At 37.0% G+C, this 18,510-nt stretch overlaps 1 protein-coding gene across 8 annotated transcripts; it reads left to right on the top strand.

The window, feature by feature from the left end:
- The first annotated feature begins 5,817 nt into the window (after positions 1-5,817).
- Positions 5,818-18,322, top strand: LOC104236779 (uncharacterized). 8 transcript variants are annotated; one of them, XM_070172220.1, is made up of 13 exons: positions 5,831-5,924; positions 6,406-6,463; positions 6,909-6,985; positions 7,085-7,238; positions 7,816-8,016; positions 8,148-8,270; positions 8,987-9,024; positions 9,097-9,223; positions 9,716-15,157; positions 16,113-16,235; positions 16,349-16,447; positions 16,663-16,802; positions 17,595-18,322. In XM_070172220.1, exons 4-13 carry the CDS (start codon positions 7,161-7,163, stop codon positions 17,875-17,877), a joined length of 6,654 nt encoding a protein of 2,217 aa, XP_070028321.1. In that variant the 5' UTR covers positions 5,831-5,924; positions 6,406-6,463; positions 6,909-6,985; positions 7,085-7,160; the 3' UTR covers positions 17,878-18,322. The 8 variants fall into 8 exon arrangements, with proteins under 8 accessions (XP_009789102.1, XP_009789117.1, XP_070028321.1 ...); XM_009790815.2 differs by lacking the exon at positions 6,406-6,463 and having other exon boundaries at positions 5,830-5,924; XM_009790796.2 differs by lacking the exon at positions 6,909-6,985.
- Positions 18,323-18,510: the final 188 nt, after the last annotated feature.

The following is an 18,510-nucleotide window of genomic DNA, read 5'->3' on the forward strand; positions in this document are numbered from 1 at the left end:
ATTCGATCAAGCTTTACTTTAATTGTAGAGATACAATCGAGCTCCTTTCATTCAAACCCTGCATGAAAGCTTGTACCGCCCAGTCATCCGAGACCGGTGGTAACTCCATTCACTCCATCTGGAACCTAAATACGAATTCCTTTAATATCTCGTCGTTCCTCTGTTTTATCTCGAAGACGTCCGATTTTCTCGTGGCCACCTTTATGGCCCTGACGAGCGCTTTCACAAAGGCTGCTAACATAGCAAACTAGTCGATAGAGTTGGGAGCTAAGTTGTTATACCAAATCATAGCTCCTTTCGACAACGTTTCTCCAAATATTTTCAACAAGACTATTCGATCTCGTCGTCATTCAAATTATTTCCTTTGATTCCGCAAGTGTATGAAGTAATATGCTCGTTGGGGGTCGGTTGTTCTGTTATACTTGGGTATATCGGGCATGCAGAATTTTTTAGGGATGGGCATCAGAGCTGCGCTCTAAGGGAATGGTTTTTGTATGAACTTTTGGGCTTCTAAACCTTTCAAAACTGGAGGTGCCCCGGTATCTTCTCTACACAGGAGTTTTAAGTTTTAACATTCTTATCATTGTCTTCAATTTTCTTTTCTCCGGACTCGATCCTCTTAGTAAGCTCTCGAGCATCCTCATAATTGTGGGGTCAGTCCCCGAGTTATTTCCGTTCGACCTCTCCGGTTCTTGTTCAACATGTCAAGTATTTTCATATTCAGCTATGCTCGGAGTCTTATTCTGACTTTGAAGTTGAGCATGGCAATTTACTGAGCTTGCAACATTTCAAATATCAATTGAAGGCTAATTACTCCATCTCCTATTCCTCGTGCTCCTTGGCCACCAGATCGGGTTTCCCTGCATTCATTCCCTATGGGGTTTGTGCCTGACTCCGCGTTTAGAGCATTATTGGAACTGATATCAATTGGCTCCATATTTGGCACTTCCTCAAGGTTTATTGGTGATACACCGACCCCTATACTGTTGTTTTCTCCAAGACCTCCGTTGTCATGAACAAGTGTGTTTTGTGTGCTAGACATGTTTCAGCCTGAGAATCAGAAATTCTTGACAAGAAAAAGTGTAAAAGCAACGTGTGTAACGAGAATCAGTAAAGAAATAATTACTATTATCTTTTGCCTCACGGTGGGCGCCAAACTGTTTACCTCGAAAATACAAGTAACAATTAAATTTGATTTGTGGTTTAAAGATATGTGATATAGTTTAATACCAATTAATAATCAGAAAATATGAAGTAAAAATGAAAGAGGCAAGTGAATCAAACCAATATTACTTGACATCAGTAACCTCGAGCTTAGTGACCTCGAGGTGGGCTTAGAGCAATAAAAACAATTAAGTAAGAAAAATAAAGTAAGAGTAGTAAAGCTAAAGACAATTCAAATGAATAGTAGGCAAAAAGGTAGAGAGTATATTCTTTTCTCAATGAATAGATGATGTTACAAATGATTGAGATCCTCTTTATATAATAGGGGAACCCTAAATAAGGAATATTTCTATTTACAATAAGGAATATTCTTGGTACATCTGTCTAACCGCCTGGTACAGAATTGTACAATCCTATTCCGGAATTTGTGCCATGATTTTGGGGACATTGCAGGAATCTATCTCATGTTGTTACAAACCCATAATGGTACTATTTCGGGATCGAGCACACTTGGCCTCGATATTTCTCGAACTCCTATCTCCGGGCATTGCACTCTGTCTTCGAGCTCGAGTCTGGTCCACCGGTTTCGAACTCGACCTCACCCGGACTCGGGCCTAGGACGGAATCTCGAGCCTATAAATCGGAGGCATATGATTTTGACCGTATATAGAATGTCTATTGGAATAATAAATATGTTCTCACCAATCATTCATCACAAATCATATTAGAGTAAACTCCATAAGTTAGTTGATCACGATATTTATTTGATCACAATATTAGAAGAGAATTCTCCAAATTTATATAATAAAAACTATAATCATGCCTTCAGCCAATGTGGATTACTAACAAAAGGTGTAGTACATTTGAGCTAACACTTTCAAAACTGTACAATAATTTCTTAACAATTTTTTGGTTAGAATAATGATTATTGGTGGAGTGGGTGTGGATAAGTAGTGATTGAGTTCTAATTATGCTTCTTTCTCTTACCACCATTTTTATTTTAAAGCACTAGAGCTGCTCATAAGACCTTTTTCTATAATGTCAAATTCCTATTGTATTCTACATACTGACAAATATTAGAGTATCATAAAACTGCTGGTAATTAGACTTTTAATAGTGCCAAGTACTTCATATTAATAAAAAAAACTTCTCCGATAATATTAAGAATGTGATCAGATCTTAGCTGTTCGCCTGTGCGTGCTGAAAGTGAAAGAATACAAGTAACATCTCAAAGACTATATACATATAAGATAAATAATGTGATCATGTGCCAATACTATATAAGCCCAAAATCCTACATTAATTACTTGAGATATATAATATAAGAAGAAATTTCTCTCTTCCATTTTGGTGCTTCGTTTAGCAAAATATCTGAATTACATAAGATATAGGTTTTCTGATTATTGAAAAAGTCTATCGAAATTATTTCCTGACACTATATATGGTAGTTAGAAAAATCTATATATTCCATGTAACATCATCCATTTTCAAATTGGATTTTTTTTTTTTTTCATGTTTCAAATTCTAAAGTTGTAAAATAAAAACATCAAGCCCCTCCCCTTGAAGATACTAATTAAACCGAGATCTTTAACCAACATGAGCTTCTGGTATTAATGGAGTATATATAATCTATAGACGAATTTAAAATCTAAAATCAGTATATTTAGAAGAAACATGTTCTAATTATATGCTTATATGTGTTATAGTTATTTTGCTGTATATATAAATAGTTGAGTCAAAAATAATTATTAAAGAGTTCGGCTGATCCCGTATAACGTCCACCCTTAATTATGCCTCAAAGTATAAGTTTATTGGACAATATGCGATAATACAAGGGGACGCACAATATTTTCATCATGACCAAGGGTACACAATTCTTTTAAAAGATAATTAAGCTAGGTATTATATCTTAATTAACTTGTGTTATCTTGAAATTAAAGATTAGAAGCAACCTTCAAAGGGCACTATTTTATCAAAAAAGACATAGTACCAGTTTCTTGCATGACCATGTACATTTAATTTGTCAAAAATATATCTCACCTACTTTTAGGCGGACCATATATTTGAACACAATTTAAATTTATGTGTGCTTTCTCTACTTCATTCTAAATATCTAATTTTAAGAAAACACATAGTACGGACGGCTATGTTTTTGCCTTGTCTTAGGATCACGCTGAATTAATGTTTTAGGTTGGGAGATCCAAGTAATAAAATTACAAAAAGAAGTGCTTTATACAATTTTTTTCTTTCTAATATATAGATATAGATATTGATGTGCACACATGGACATATGCACATTTGTATCTATGATTGATTCCAATTTGAGAGCATGAATTTTAAACATCACCATATAAAGTATTAGGTTTCGGTGTGTGACTTAGTAATCAATAAAATGGGAAGAGGATAATAAGATTTTAGGTTCAAATTTCAGCGGAAACAAAATACGCTTGTGGTTTCTTTCATCTGCCTAAATTATACTCCCTCCGGTCTATAATAAATGACTTTTTAACCTTTTTATTTCGATACAAAATAAGTGTCCTTTTACATAATCAAGAATGTATTCACTTGGTTTTTTCAAATTTACCCTTATGTACTTATCCCTAAAAGACTCCTTTTTTATTTTAGGATTTAATATTTCTTTAATGGGTGTGCTAAAGGTAAAAAAAAATCATTTATTGTGGACTGGAGGAGAGGGGAGGGAGTAGTAGACAGACTAGCTAGATGTGTCGATGAAAGATAGTACGTATCGTTTGACCAAAAAGTATGAAACTCTTTGTTAAACTAATTAAATAAAAGGATAAATGATTAATCCTTGTTAAAAATAATAACCCTAGATCTAAAATCAGTTTTATGTGGATAATGTGGGACTGCGTTGAAGTGGATTTATGCAATGTATAATAAATGTTGCTGTTATTTAATGGGATGAGAATAAGCAATAAATAACAATAAATGGCACTAAATGTAAATAATGAAGAAGAATCACCCAATAATGAAAGAGGTGAATGATTCTTTCCTCTGATAATGATGAATGACAAGGATATGAGAGAATATTATACACTTTCTCGGATCTGGTGGAAATGACAATGGATAGAACATAAAGATTGCATCTCTCTCAGAAATTTGTTCTTTGTATTTATCTAGAGAGCTTACTTTTCAAAAGTGTTCTTATCTAATGGAATATTACATGCATTTTGCCTTATCTCTCCTACTATTTATATGGGATATTCCCAAAGAACCCTAAAAGGTACAACAGAAAGAATATTCAATAGAATATTCCCTTTGAAAGTTCCAAAGCCATACTAGCCGTTATTTTTGTCCCTGCTGCTTGACCTCGGCCCTGATGGGCCACTCAACGGCTTGTTTTTGTTAACCACTAACCGGCCTCGGCCAAACTGCCCATGATAAGTTACAATTCTCACGATAATCACCTCTTTCCGAATTTTCTCGATCGAATTTTGACCTATACAAGTACTAGGTGAAATAGTCAGTGACGGATGTAGAGCACAAATATTGAGTTCATCTAAACCCAGAGTCTCCGACATAATGTATGGAAATATATGTGTATATATCACTAATTTTTATTTATTTATATATATTCTTTTCCTAACGCACAATTTAAGACGCATAATGAGTTCAATTGCAAGAACCTAAATATTAAACCGATCAAATTAAAAGTCCAAATACGCTCCTGAAAATAGTGTAGGTACATACAAGCTGAACCGATCAACGTCGTTATAAAAAAAGGTTATTAGATTGCAAAAAATTAAATAAAAATACTAGTTTCAGAATTAAGGAAAATAAGGGGGGGGGGGAATTCTCAGGTAGTTTTAGTTATCCTATTATTGCTAGATATTTTTCTCCGCAAAGACGCTTCTCTCGATTTTGAATTGCGTTTGCATTAAAGGGATATGATGTATGAAACCAACTCTTAAGATCATGAAAATAAAGATATTTTTTCAAAGGGAATGTATATGAAAGTAGTAAATACATCACTACATTTGGTAATTTCTATAAATAAATTTAGAATAACCAAATCACGTTGCGTGTGAAATTGGATAAAAATAACCATATAGTATTTTAAAGCCAGATTTAGCTTACACGTTTTTTTATTTACTAAAACTTGAAAACGATTCTTAATTTGTTATCCTCAATTTCAATGAGATTTAATTTAATGGAAAAGATCTATCACAAATAACGTAAAACTAGTTTAAGAGAATATGACAAAAATCTCTTTCCTTATAATTAGAATTGCACATTACAATTATTATAGTCTAGCTTCGACTGATTTTAAAATATGGAAAGTGAATAAAAATACATGATAATGACCGGTCAATGTTGAAGTCTCTTTCTTTTTTGTATTTTTTTCTCTGTCTACTCCAATTAGTGCCAGACTGAAAAAGAAAAAGAAGAAAAGTGCCAGAGTGATGGTGCTGAAGGAGAGGTCAACGAAGGGTAATTTTGTACTTTAACATACCTTAATTTTTCAGACCAAGATAATAAAGATAGCACCCTCTAAATCCTTTATAATTAGATAAATAAATCCAAAATTAATTACTGAAGATTAGGCTTTGGCGGGATATCTCTTTCTTTAATCTTAAAACCCCTTCATTTTCATTATATTTCAAATTTTAACCCCTATATTTTACTGCTATTTTACGCAACAGCCATTGTCTTTTCTGTCACCTCCTTCTCTTCTTTCTAAAGATTCTCAAGGTGCTTTTTCCCTTGCATTTTAAGCTCCCCCCAGATCTTAAAATTAGGTGACACACAATTCTTTAGCTCCTTTTCACACTTATCTAATACCATTGTTTCTTCAAGATTCTTTTTTTATTATTTTTTATTTTTTTTGTTGAATGTGATGTTTGAGCTTTTGAATATTGAAATATTACTGTTCATGAAGTGACGTGTGGTTTTCTCTGCTGTAACTGTGAAGTGTTTGTTTCTGCAGTGAAATCTACTAACACAAAAAAAATTGTTTTTTTCACTATTTGAGGGGAAAAAACAAAAATAGTTGTGTAGTAGTAATACTTTACTGTTTTCTTGGACTTCTGGGGGTGTACTGTAATATAGGTTTCCTAATAGATTCCCATTTCTCATTCTTTCTTTTCTTGTTGAAAAAGATCTCATCTTTTTTACTTTGGGAATTTTTAAGGTTTTGTTTGTTCCTGGGTCCAGGAATATCTTGGTTGCATTTTTTGGGGTTTAAAGTTGGATTTTTGAATTCACATTATTTGAATTTAGGGGTGTGGATCAGAAGAATCTTGCTGGATCTTTAAGTCACTCTGCAAAACTGGAATAGGTATTTCTGGGTTTAGCTCAATCTTGAGCTAAATGTACTTGGCTTTCTGCATTCCAATTGCAAATTTCAAGATCCAATTTTTATTTTTGTGGAATTTCTTCTTTAGTTGAGACCTCTTTAGTTTTTAATTGACTGCTTGTTTGGATCAATGCTAGTGTCTTATAGTTAATTATATTGGAAACCTGTTATAATTAAGATGATCAGCACATTCTCAGCCTAAATTTTAACTTTAGCTTCTTCCCTGCCTAAAATTTTACCTCCCCGTAGGCCGTGCCTGAGCTGTGCGATAACGGCAAATGTTCACGTGCTTTTGACTTCGTTGCCTTTACTATGCCTTACTTTTTGTAGCATGAATGTGTAATTTGTGGCTTTAAGTAGGTAGCTTGGTTTAATGTGAGAACTTATGTCGAGTTTTTCATATGTCATGGCTTCTCGATTCCAATAGAAACTATGGGAGTAGAAGCTAGACTGTAATATTTAGTTTATAATAAGGAGTATCATATGCTCAGAAGCCATTTCAAGGTACAATTGGTTTATGAATAATTCTTGTATCTTCTTTTGGTGAATTATTGATTTTGCTTTCGTTTCTGACATCTCTACTACTTCTCATGAATTGTTCAGTGGAACTGAGATTGATATTGCCTGGATCTGAGGGGAAATCATGGTTTGTAGCTGATGCTAGATTGGATATGCAACAATGTCGAGGAGCACTAAGTGGAAGCTTGAAAAGAATAAAGTGAAAGTGGTCTTTCGGCTTCAATTTAATGCTACTCACGTAAGATTGAACTCTTTTTATTTCAAAAATTAGCAATTTCTGGTGGCCAGATGCACATTTTTATAGAATGTGATCATTGTTTCAGTAGCTGAGAAGTAGTTTGCTTTTAGTCCTTCTGGCAGTTAAATGCTTGCTAAAGACAATATGAAATCAAAGGTCAATAATGCCTAAATACAAGATAGAGATACATCCTGCAACATGTAACTCCTTGGCTTTTGCCAATTTCTTAGGATTATAGCAATAATAACATGATTGCTCTGGCATTCTACACTATGTATAACTTTGGCCTAATCTTGTGCTAATGCAGAATTTTCAAAGTCCTCCCAATCATTACCTTTTTAGTGAAGTATTAGTTACCTAGTCAGTGGTACAAAAGCATGTGCTAGAAAAATATTTTATGTTTAACACGTATAAAGAAAATTGTAACCATTGCGAAAAACCAATTAGTTGATGCAAAGTTCACTGTGCTGTGTTGTACTTATGGTGATGGATTTGGTTAAAACCAGAAGTAGCCAATCTCCGGTATACATTACCATGGAGCAAGCATTGACTAATGCTCGCCTTTTTGGTGTTACAGATACCACAAACTGGATGGGACAAGTTATTCATATCTTTTATCCCTGCGGACTCTGGAAAAACAATTGCAAAGACGACCAAAGCCGCTGTAAGAAATGGAACATGCAAATGGGGTGATCCAATTTATGAAACGACAAGGCTTCTTCAAGATGTCAAAAGCAAACAATTGGATGAGAAGCTATACAAACTTGTGGTTGCCATGGTAGAATTTTGTTTTTTGTTAGCTTCTACATTGCTTTACTTTAAACTTGTCTTTTTGTACTATCTGAGTGGATTAATTTTCCTCTTTGATGCTTTTAATAGTTTTCTCATTGAATCTGATAATACTCTCAGGGTTCTTCACGATCTAGTATCCTGGGCGAGGCAACAATTAATCTTGCTGATTATGCTGAAGCATCGAAGCCTTCTGATGTTGCTTTGCCTCTTCAAGGATGCAATGCAGGAACAATATTACATGTGAGGCAAATATTGCTATTCCTGGCACTTCTACTTGACCACCTTCAGCATATGTCTAGATGTTGTGTTTTAAGTCATAATGATGTGCTATAATAAATTGTTCTTGGTTGATGGAAGAAAGTTATTCTCAATTGGCATGTTTAATACCTGAATTAATAATCACTCTTAATTTTTTGTAGTTGCACTGACATCCTTTTTTGTTTTCACCATTTCCCATCTTCTAGAATTCCAGAACTGCTCTTAGACAAAACCAAGGTCACTAATGCAGCTGCAGTTATATTAAATTTTCTAGGATTAGAATAATATTTTTTTTCTTTTTGACGACCGAGAAATCCGTCTGGGGCCGATCCTTTGGACCAACCGCAGCCTTCGAAACTCGGTGGATAATGGGCCCGCCCCTCTACCCTTCTCTACTTAAATACCAGGCTTTGCTTTGCATGGTGGTGGGGGCTTGAACCTGTGACCTAAGACACAAATCCACCACCCTTTGCCACTTGAGCTAGGCCCTGGGGGCAAGATTAGGATAATATTATATCAGCACAAATGTATGATATCTGATCTACCAGTCGATTCTTGCCCCTCACAATTCTATTTAATGTTTACTTTTCTCTGTCAATGTCAGTTCTGAATTTATATTTACTCATTTATAAGTATTTTGTTATCTGTTTTTATCACTTCTGTTTAATTTGTTGTTTAATTGCATGTTATATCTCCAGGTCACAGTTCAGTTGCTAACCTCTAAAACGGGATTCAGGTAGCACATCTTAACATCTAAGTGGTATGATTTTTCTTATGAGCAAGTGACAGAAGGTGCATTTGCTTGCAGAGAATTTGAGCAGCAAAGGGAACATAGGGAGAGAGGTTTGCAGTCAGGATATGATAACAAGCATGATGACTCTGGTACTGGGAAAGTCCTATTTTCCGGAGAGACTGGACATGATCACATTGATAAGGTCTGATTACTTTTAATTCTCCCTTTGTACTTCATTTAGTGATCTAGAGTCTCAGTTCTAGTTTTAAAATAGGTACTACCATCAGCTCAACGTGAAAATTTGATTTGAGTCTTTGATAATATAAATGTTATGAAGGTTTCTGAATCACCAAAATGTTAATTCCCAATGCACTGCAGTCGGTCAAATCAGCTTCTGTGACTTCCTATATGTTCTTTCTTGTTTCCTTGCCCTAGATCGTTGCCATGAATTACTGTACAAGGGTGCCGAACTCCTAAATATGGAGTACGCATTACTGGTTGCTACCACCAGCTTCATTTAACCTATTAGTTGACCGTGCCAATTTTGCAATTTGAACAAATGTTGTAGAAAAATAGAACAAAATTTGTGGTCATTCAAGTTACTTGATTTCCTTGGTTTTCTCTTCGTTCAGTTTGCAAATTTCTTGATCTGCTTTTTCATATCCTGATTCTGGTTCCATTTGCTCTGGCGTAGGTTAGTTCAAGGGTCAGATTCAGACCAGAGGCTAAAGAACTCTCTTCTGTTGAGGAGGAAGTGGAACTAAACGAGGAATGTACTGACTTGACAACGGGATTTGATGGTTCTTCCAATACTTCAGAGAGTCTATATGCCGAAAAGCATGATTCATCAAGTGCACATGAAACTGATAGTCAAGGCCAGCTGTCGGAGAAAGGTAATAAATCTGATAATCAAGCAACAGCACAGAGTAGTAGTTCGGTTCATGGATGGGTGTCAGACTGCTCAGTGGATAATGAACTGGCAATTGCTTATGAGGAGAATAATAGACTTAGAGCAAGCCTGGAATTGGCAGAATCATCAGTTTTTGAGCTTAAACTTGAGGTAAGCACTCTTCAAAGTCAAGCTAATAAATTGGGTTCTGAAACAGAAAAGTTTTCTCAGCTACTTACTGCTGAGATATCCTCTAGTGTGGAGTTGGCAAAAGAGGTTTCTGTCCTTAAATCAAAATGTTTAAATTTCAAAGATTGTATTGAAAGACTAAGAGCTTTGAAATCAAGCTGTCAAAATCGTGGCGGTGAAAGTGGTGTTGCTGATTCTGGCTTAGTTCAAGATATACAGGTAAGATGGATGAAAGGAATTTCAGTGGTTGAAGATAGAATCAAAGAACTTCAAAATAAAGTTTGTCTTGGATTCTATGAAAGAGACTACAAGTTTCTTCATTCGGAATTGGAGGCGTTGCTTCAAATTCTACAGGAGGTTAAACAAGGAGCAAGAGATGAGATGTTATTGCTAAATAAAGTAGCATCAGTGGATATAAAGGAGACTGCAGTGAGAGATTTACCCAATATTGAACAGCCATTGTCAGGGCTTGGGTTGGAATTGGATCTTTGTACACCAGAGAATTTGCTTCATCATATTGGCATACCCCCACTGGTTACTCAAGGAACTGATTCCACAGTTGCTATTGATGCAATGAAAGCCAAAATTTTTGATCTGGTAAGAGAATTGGATGACGCAAAGGTTGAAAGGGAAAATCTGCTGAGAAAAATGGATCAGATGGAGTGTTACTACGAAGCCCTTGTTCAAGAACTCGAGGAAAATCAGAAGCAAATGCTGGCAGAGTTGCAGGGTCTAAGGAATGAGCATTCGACATGCCTTTATACCATCTCAAGTAGCAAAGCTGAAGTGGAATTAATGCGACAAGATATGAGTCAACGTATTTTACAGCTTGCTGATGAGAGACGTGATTTGGATACACTTAATAAGGAGCTCGAGAGAAGAGCTTCTACTTCAGAAGCAGCTCTGAAAAGAGCCCGCTTGAATTATTCTATTGCAGTAGATAAGCTGCAAAAGGATTTGGAGCTTCTTTCCTCACAGGTGGTGTCCATGTTTGAGACTAATGAGAACCTCATCAAGCAAGCAATTCCAGAACCTTCGCAACCACAATTCCTTGGATATTCAGATGTTGTTCAGAATTTAGAAGAATATGATAATACAGAGCAGTTGCCAATTCAGGATCAACATGTAAGTGCAAGGAAACTAACACTCAGTGGAGATGTCCTTACTGATGACTTGAAAAGATCACTCTGCTTGCAGGAGGAGCTTTACAAGAAGGTTGAAGAAGAACTTGGTGAAATGCATTCAGTTAACTTGCACTTGGACGTATTCTCAAGGGTTTTACTTGAAACTGTGATTGAAGCAAATGCTAATGCTGGAATGATGAAGAAAGATATGGGTGAACTTGCTCAGCAGTTGAAGGCTTTGAATCTCTGCAAGGAGCAGTTGGTGGTAAGATTACAGGCTGCTTTGGAAGATGTTCACAGTTTGCATGAGGAGAAAGCAAGTTGCTTCCTCAAATGCAGCGATCTTTCTCTGCAGAATCAATCTTTGGAAGCTGAACTCGTGAATCTTTCAAAGGCAAACTGTCTCCTCACTGAGAAGGTTATCGAACGGGAAGCAATCATGGTGCAACACACAGCAACTCAGAGAAGATATGAAGCTTCTGCAGAAGAAAATAAAGCACTCTCCACTTCATTGAAACAGGAAACGTTGAAAAGCAGGAGGCTTCAAGATGAGATTTCACTTCTGAAGGATGATTTGCTAACTGTCAGAGCCAAATCAGAGGACTTGGCTTCCTCAAATGAAAATCTTCATGAAGATATTAGCTTTGTGCAGGGTAAGTTGGCTGGTATATTGGTATCTTATGAGAAGGAACTATCTCTTCTATGCAATTCCTCTTGCCGTGAGTTGGAGTTCAGGGATATAAGAGGTCTCACCATGCAACTGGAAGAGGTTCAGCATAGCACGTGTAGCAAGATTCTTCATCTTATGCAGGAGAAGCAAAATCTAGAAAGTGAAAAATTAGTTGCTGAGGTATCCTTGTCTGCTAGTAGATCAGAAATAATTGCCATGAGGCAAAAGTTTAAAAATGATATACAGAGGATTGTAGATAAATTTGATGTATCAACTGCCCTTGTGGAGAAACTTCAGGTTGAGCTTGAATCTGTGACCAATAAACTTCACCTTACCTCTGAAGTTGAAGAAAATTATGCACAACAGAACAGAGAGCTTCTGGTTGATCTTGCTGCCTTTGAAGTCGAGTTACAAAATGTAGTATCGAAGAATGGGCATATTGCTCAAGAGATCTTGGGCTTGGACTCTGTAGCTGACGAGCTTGAGCAAAATGAGTTAACCATTTGTGAACTAAGACAAGAGAAGGAGGATCTCATGACCTCTCTACACGACAAGGCTGAGGAATTTGCCAAGCTCACTTCAGAAGTTAGTCATCTGAAAGACAATTTGAGAAGTCTGCAAGATGAATTGCAACTCGAGAGAGGTCTTAAGGATAAACTAGAGGGTTCAGTACAAAATCTTAGCTTGCTGTTGAACGAGAAGGATGACAGGTTACTGGATTTGGAAAAGCAAATTGCTGAACTGGTGCAGTTCAGGCAACTGGCATCGGAGTTAGAGGTTGAGAAATGTAGACTTAGCCATCTTTTGCAGCAGCATGATGAGCATGCAGCAAAGCTTCAGGAAGAGTTATCCTGTGTTTCTGGTCTAAGGAGCTCTGTGAGAGATCTTGCCTCCCAATTGAATGAGAAGGATGACAGGCTACTGGATTTGGAAAAGCAAAATGCTGAGCTGGTGCATTTCCGGCAGCTGGCATCAGATTTAGAAGTGGAAAAATCTAGACTTGATCAGCTTCTGCAGCAGTGTGAGGAGCATGCGGCAAAGCTTCAGGAAGAGTTGTCCTGTGTTTCTGGTTTAGAGGTGTCAGTTCAAGAACTTACTTCTCAACTGAATGAGAAGAATGACAGGTTACTGGATTTGGAAAAGGAAAATGCTGAACTGGTGAATCTCAGGCAGCTGGCAGCAGATTTAGAATTGGAGAAGTGTAGACTTGACCAACTTGTGCAGCAGCGTGATGAGAAGGTGGCAAAGCTTCAGGAAGAGTTGTCCTGTGTTTCTGGTTTAAAGAGCTCAGTTCAAGATCTTACTTCTCAACTGAATGAGAAGAATGACAGGTTAGTGGATTTGGAAAAGCAAATTGCTGAACTGGTGAATCTAAGGCAGCTGGCAGCAGATTTAGAAGTGGAGAAATGTAGACTTGACCAACTTGTGCAGCAGCGTGATGAGCATGTGGCAAAGCTTCATGAAGATTTGTCATGTTTTTCCGGATTAGAGGGCTCAGTGCGAGATCTCACTTCTCAATTGAACGAGAAGAATGACAGGTTACTGGATTTGGAAAAGCAAAATGCTGAGTTGGTGCATTTCAGGCAGCTTGCAGCAGACTTAGAAGTGGATAAATGCAGACTTGACCAACTTGTGCAGCAGCATAATGAGCATGTGTCAAAGCTTCAGGAAGATTTGTCACGTGTTTCTGGTTTAGAGGGCTCAGTGCGAGATCTTACCTCTCAACTGAACGAGAAAAATGACAGGTTACTGGATTTGGGAAAGCAAAATGCCGAGCTGGTGCATTTCAGGCAGCTTGCATCAGAGTTAAGACTGGAGAAATCTAGACTTGACCATCTTTTGCAGCAGCGTAATGGGCAAATGGAAAAACTTCAGGAAGAGCTTTCCAATGTTTCTGATCTTAAAAGGCATATGCTAGAAATACAAGAGTATGCCATTGTTTCTGATGTTAAGTTCACAGTTGCCATGAGCCACTGTGAAACACTGGATCTGGAGCTTGTGCGGCAGCTTAAATCATCAGATGGGTCCATTGCCGAGCTTCAGAGGAGATGCGATGATTTACAGACCAAGTTGAATCAATGCCTTGCAAGTGAGGCTTGTTCGATTCAAGAAAACAAGGAGTTGCTAAGAACTCTTTGTGCTGTTAGATCTGATTTTGAAGCTTCTATTGCTCAAAGTAATGATCTTTCAGATGCCAAGAATGTTAGCACAGTGAAGCTTGAGGAATACAAGAAGGAGATGGCAATGTTGGAGGATTCTCTCCTCGAGACTAATAATTATCATGTTCGAGAAGTGGAGAAGTTGAAGTACATGCTGGCAAATGCCGAAGAAGAAATTAATCGTTTGTTACTCTCCAAGGAGGAACTGGAGATCAAGGTGATTGTGCTCCAAGGCAAATTAGATGAACTGCACCCCTACGCGATTTTACAGGAGAACAACAGAGATGAAATGGTCACCTTACAGTTACAGTGTAATGAGCTTACCCACAAGTGTAAAGAGCTAAGTCACAAGCTCTCTGAGCAGGCCCTGAAGACGGAAGAATTCAAAAATTTATCCATCCATTTGAAGGAGCTCAAGGATAAGGCTGATGCAGAATGTCTCCGGGCTCGCGAGAAAAGAGAATCTGAAGGGCCACCAGTTGCTGTGCAAGAGTCGCTGCGAATAGTCTTTATTAAAGAGCAATATGAATCAAAATTCCAAGAGTTGAGACAACAAGTTTCCATCTCCAAAAAGCATGGAGAAGATATGCTTTTGAAGTTACAGGATGCATTAGATGAAATTGAAAGCAGGAAGCGATCTGAAGCTTTGCACTTGAAGAAGAATGAAGACCTAGCTCTCAAAATCTTGGCGTTGGAATCCGAATTACAGTCTGTGCTTTCTGACAAGCGTGAAATAGTCAAAGATCATGACAGAATAAAGGCAGAATTGGAGTGTGCGTTGCTAAGTCTAGAGTGTTGCAAGGAGGAAAAAGACAAACTCGAAATATCTTTGCAAGAACGTGTGAGAGAGAACTCCAGAATTGCAGCTGAACTTACTTTGACTATGGAGCAGCTGGAGAATGTCACATCTTCTATTGTATCAACGAGAGAAAATGGCCAGATGGACAAAGTTGAGCTTGCACCTAATGAGTCAAATGTAAATCCTTCTCCGGATGCCACGCCTCAAGGAGATTCATCTGATGTCCAGAATGTCAAGGAAACAACCTTATTTATGAATGGTAGAAGTGAAGAATCAAGCTCACCAGTGAAACTTCTACTCACTCCAGTAAGCTCTCTGATAAGAACCAGAACTGATGTGGTAGTTGATACAGAATGTTCTTTTTTTCTTTTGAGAAATTTTTTTCTTTTGAAAAAAGATAAGTATGTAGTTGATGTGGAATGTTTTCCTGAAAATCTTATTTATTTACGCTCTTTTGGGCTACATAAAGCAGAAAGCTACAGGGTTCACACAACAAATGTGGTAATAAACATACCTATGCTATCTACACCCACCAAGTATATAGTAAATAAACCCACCAACCCACCTTGTCGTGTGCGTGAGTCTGTAAAAAAGCCAGTGTTAGTTTTCAAATGTTTTTATTTCATTTACATTTTATCTATGTACGAAACGAAGAACAGGAAGAAACAGCCATCGTTTCCTTTGCATTTGCAAGCTAGCATCCATGATTTTATAGATTTTTGCAGTCTTCAACAGCTATCCAAGCATGTGAGACTTATCCTCAACTTTGCTGGAAAACCGTCTAGGATTTTGCAAGGCATAAAAGCATAACCAACATGTCAAGGAATAAAAGGTATTAAGATATGATCAATGCTAGCTAGGACCTAGGGTACTTGGAAGGAATAGGAAGAGTTATAGCAAGGCAGCGGTACATAAAATAAAGAGATTCTGTTAAACTATGTGCATTACACTTTTCTTCCATATGGATGAAAGTCACATAGCCCATCTATCCAAGACATGTAAAAATTGTAAACAAATTTAAAGAAGGAAAGAAAGATGAAAGACCTTATAGTTTAATATTTGAGTTTAGGTGTATATGTTGGTGGGCCGACGAGTTATATGCCTATAGGATTTCTAGTTTTAATCTAGTGAATCTACACTTTCCTAGTTGAATGACTTCAGTGGTTAAATCAATCTAATTCTGTAAATCCCTGCTCTTGCATTTCATCCCATAGAATCCTTTGATTTTTGAAGTGCTTTTTCTTTTTCCATCTTTTACCAGGATGCTGCATTAACAGCTGTTGAAGGTTACTCGCCACCAAGCAATGGAAGGCATTTAGATTTCAGCAATGAACTGTTTGGAAGCAGGAATTTGAGGTCTAGCATGGAACATTTACACGAAGAGGTATTCTTTGTAACTTACAAATTTATTGATCCAACTGGGATGGCAACAATCAGATTATAAATTATACTTGGTGGTGCCAATAGAATTTTTTTTTTCTTTTACTTGCGGTGCAGTTGGAAAGGATGAAACGTGAAAACTCTCTCATTCCTGAGGATCAACATTCTGATCCAGGTTTGGAAGTTTTTCAGAGCGAACTCGTGCAATTACACAAGGTATACTGAAGTGACTTGTATATATTATAGTTAAGAAGGAACTACACCTTTTGCTTTTTGCCATTTAGATGTAAAATATTATAGCACCTTAGTGCTGATTTCAATGAAAATGACCTTTTTTACGGCTAAAAAAGAAGAATTTAACTTGTATATATTATAGTTGAATATTTCATTGTGCCTCTGATCACTGTTTATCGTGATTTTTAATCTGGAAGGCAAATGAAGAGCTCCGAAGCATGTTCCCAACATTCAAGGATATAGCTAGCACTGGTAATGCACTAGAGAGGGTACTTGCGCTGGAAATTGAGCTTGCTGAAGCATTGAAAGCAAAAAATAAGTCTAGTATGTTCCAGAGGTAGGATGTTGCAATTACTTTCATCATTGCCTGCTTAATTAGCCCTAGCAGATACTTCATTCTGCCATTCTTTTACTCAATTTTTTAGTACATCTTTCCATTCGTGATTTCACATTGCTCAATCAACGTAATAAATAACAACTGCCACGGTGTTCCCTGCTTAATTTTAGGCAGGGTCGGGGGAAGGGCCGCACCCAAAGAGGTGTCTTACTCTAATACCAGCATTAGTGGCTGCTTCCAGGCCTCGAACCCGTGACTTATAGGTCACACGGAGACAACTTTACCCTGCTTAATTTTGCATGTTGCTAAATTGATTCTTGCAGTGCTAACACTTGTGATTACTATTTATGATAGATCCATTGCTGCAATTCTATGCTAACATCAGATTATGGCTGTCTGAAGACTTCTTCCATAGTTTCTAAATAGGACTGAGAATTACTAATGAAGTTCCAATAATCCATATGTTGAACTGCATATATAAAATCTGTAAATCATGTTCTACAGCAATTCCTTGAAGCATTTCCTAGGTCTATCTACTAAGACACTAAACATAGTTATTTTCTTAATCTGCTTGCATGGCAATGAGCAGCATCCAAAGCTGCCAAATCATCCGTTTTATGTGTTTCACTTGAAAGCCTACTGGAGATGTAACTCTTTTGAAGTGTTTTGCCGTTATTGTTGTTACAATGAAAATGTTCTGTTTTCTTGGATTTCAGTGCTCTATGTGATGATATTTGATCCTTAGAATAAATTACAATAGAAGTGACCGTTTGCTGTTTATCTATGCTTCAGTTCGTTTCTGAAACAACATAGTGATGACGAAGCAATCTTCAAAAGCTTCAGAGACATTAACGAGTTGATCAAGGAAATGTTGGAAATTAAAGAAAAGCATGTAGCTATGGAGAATGAACTTAGGGAGATGCACGATCGATACTCCCAGCTAAGCCTCCAGTTTGCGGAGGTTGAAGGCGAGAGACAAAAACTGAAGATGACTCTCAAGAATGTCAGATCATCTAAGACGAAGCTTGTGCAGCTAAATCGTTCCTCATCGTCCATAGTAGACAGTCCATCATAGCCACTCTTTGAATCCATTTCTTCATAAGCTCTCTGTGAGTGGATGCCAACATGTCTCATGTTAGCGCTATAAGTTGGTTCAGTTTTATGGACTGGCTTGCCAAGATAAGCTCCAAATATTGAGGAACCAATCCCGCAAGCTGCCTTGCTTCTATGTAAATGTTAAAATGTGGCTGTTAAATTTTGTCACCCTTCTAAGTTAAGTGTAGATCCAGATATCTCATATATTATAGCCTCATTTCCCATTTTTACCTGTATTTGGCTGTAATATTATGTATAGAAATTAGATTATCCTGTAATTAGCACTGCTGCTTCTACTTTAAGAGGCATCAAAATTTGTCATACTGAGCTGCTTTGTCTATAATTGTGAAGATTTCCCATCCAATGTGGGTAACTCCGTGTGATACATCTTACACATGGTAATGTAAGCTGGAATTTGACTTGCATCTTGTTACTAGAGCTAACAGTTAGCATAAGGCCAGTTTGGTTTTAAGTTTTAACACCTAAGGGTGTGGCGTAATTATTAGTGATAAGGTAACGACCATATGTGGAAATAGCAATAACTACATCTCAGTTCCAAACATGTTAGAGTCGGCTATATGAATTTTCACTGTCCATGTTTTTAAATCATATC

This window comes from Nicotiana sylvestris, chromosome 4, assembly GCF_000393655.2.
Source record: "Nicotiana sylvestris chromosome 4, ASM39365v2, whole genome shotgun sequence".
Taxonomy (NCBI): domain Eukaryota; kingdom Viridiplantae; phylum Streptophyta; class Magnoliopsida; order Solanales; family Solanaceae; genus Nicotiana; species Nicotiana sylvestris.

Excerpts from the sequence above, each read along its gene's own strand:
- LOC104236779 (XM_009790800.2), top strand. The coding sequence starts at position 7,161 with ATGTCGAGGAGCACTAAGTGGAAGCTTGAAAAGAATAAAGTGAAAGTG. Across the intron at positions 7,239-7,815 it reads TTCAATTTAATGCTACTCAC|ATACCACAAACTGGATGGGA; the intron begins GTAAGATTGAAC and ends TTGGTGTTACAG. Across the intron at positions 16,236-16,348 it reads TGGAACATTTACACGAAGAG|TTGGAAAGGATGAAACGTGA; the intron begins GTATTCTTTGTA and ends CTTGCGGTGCAG.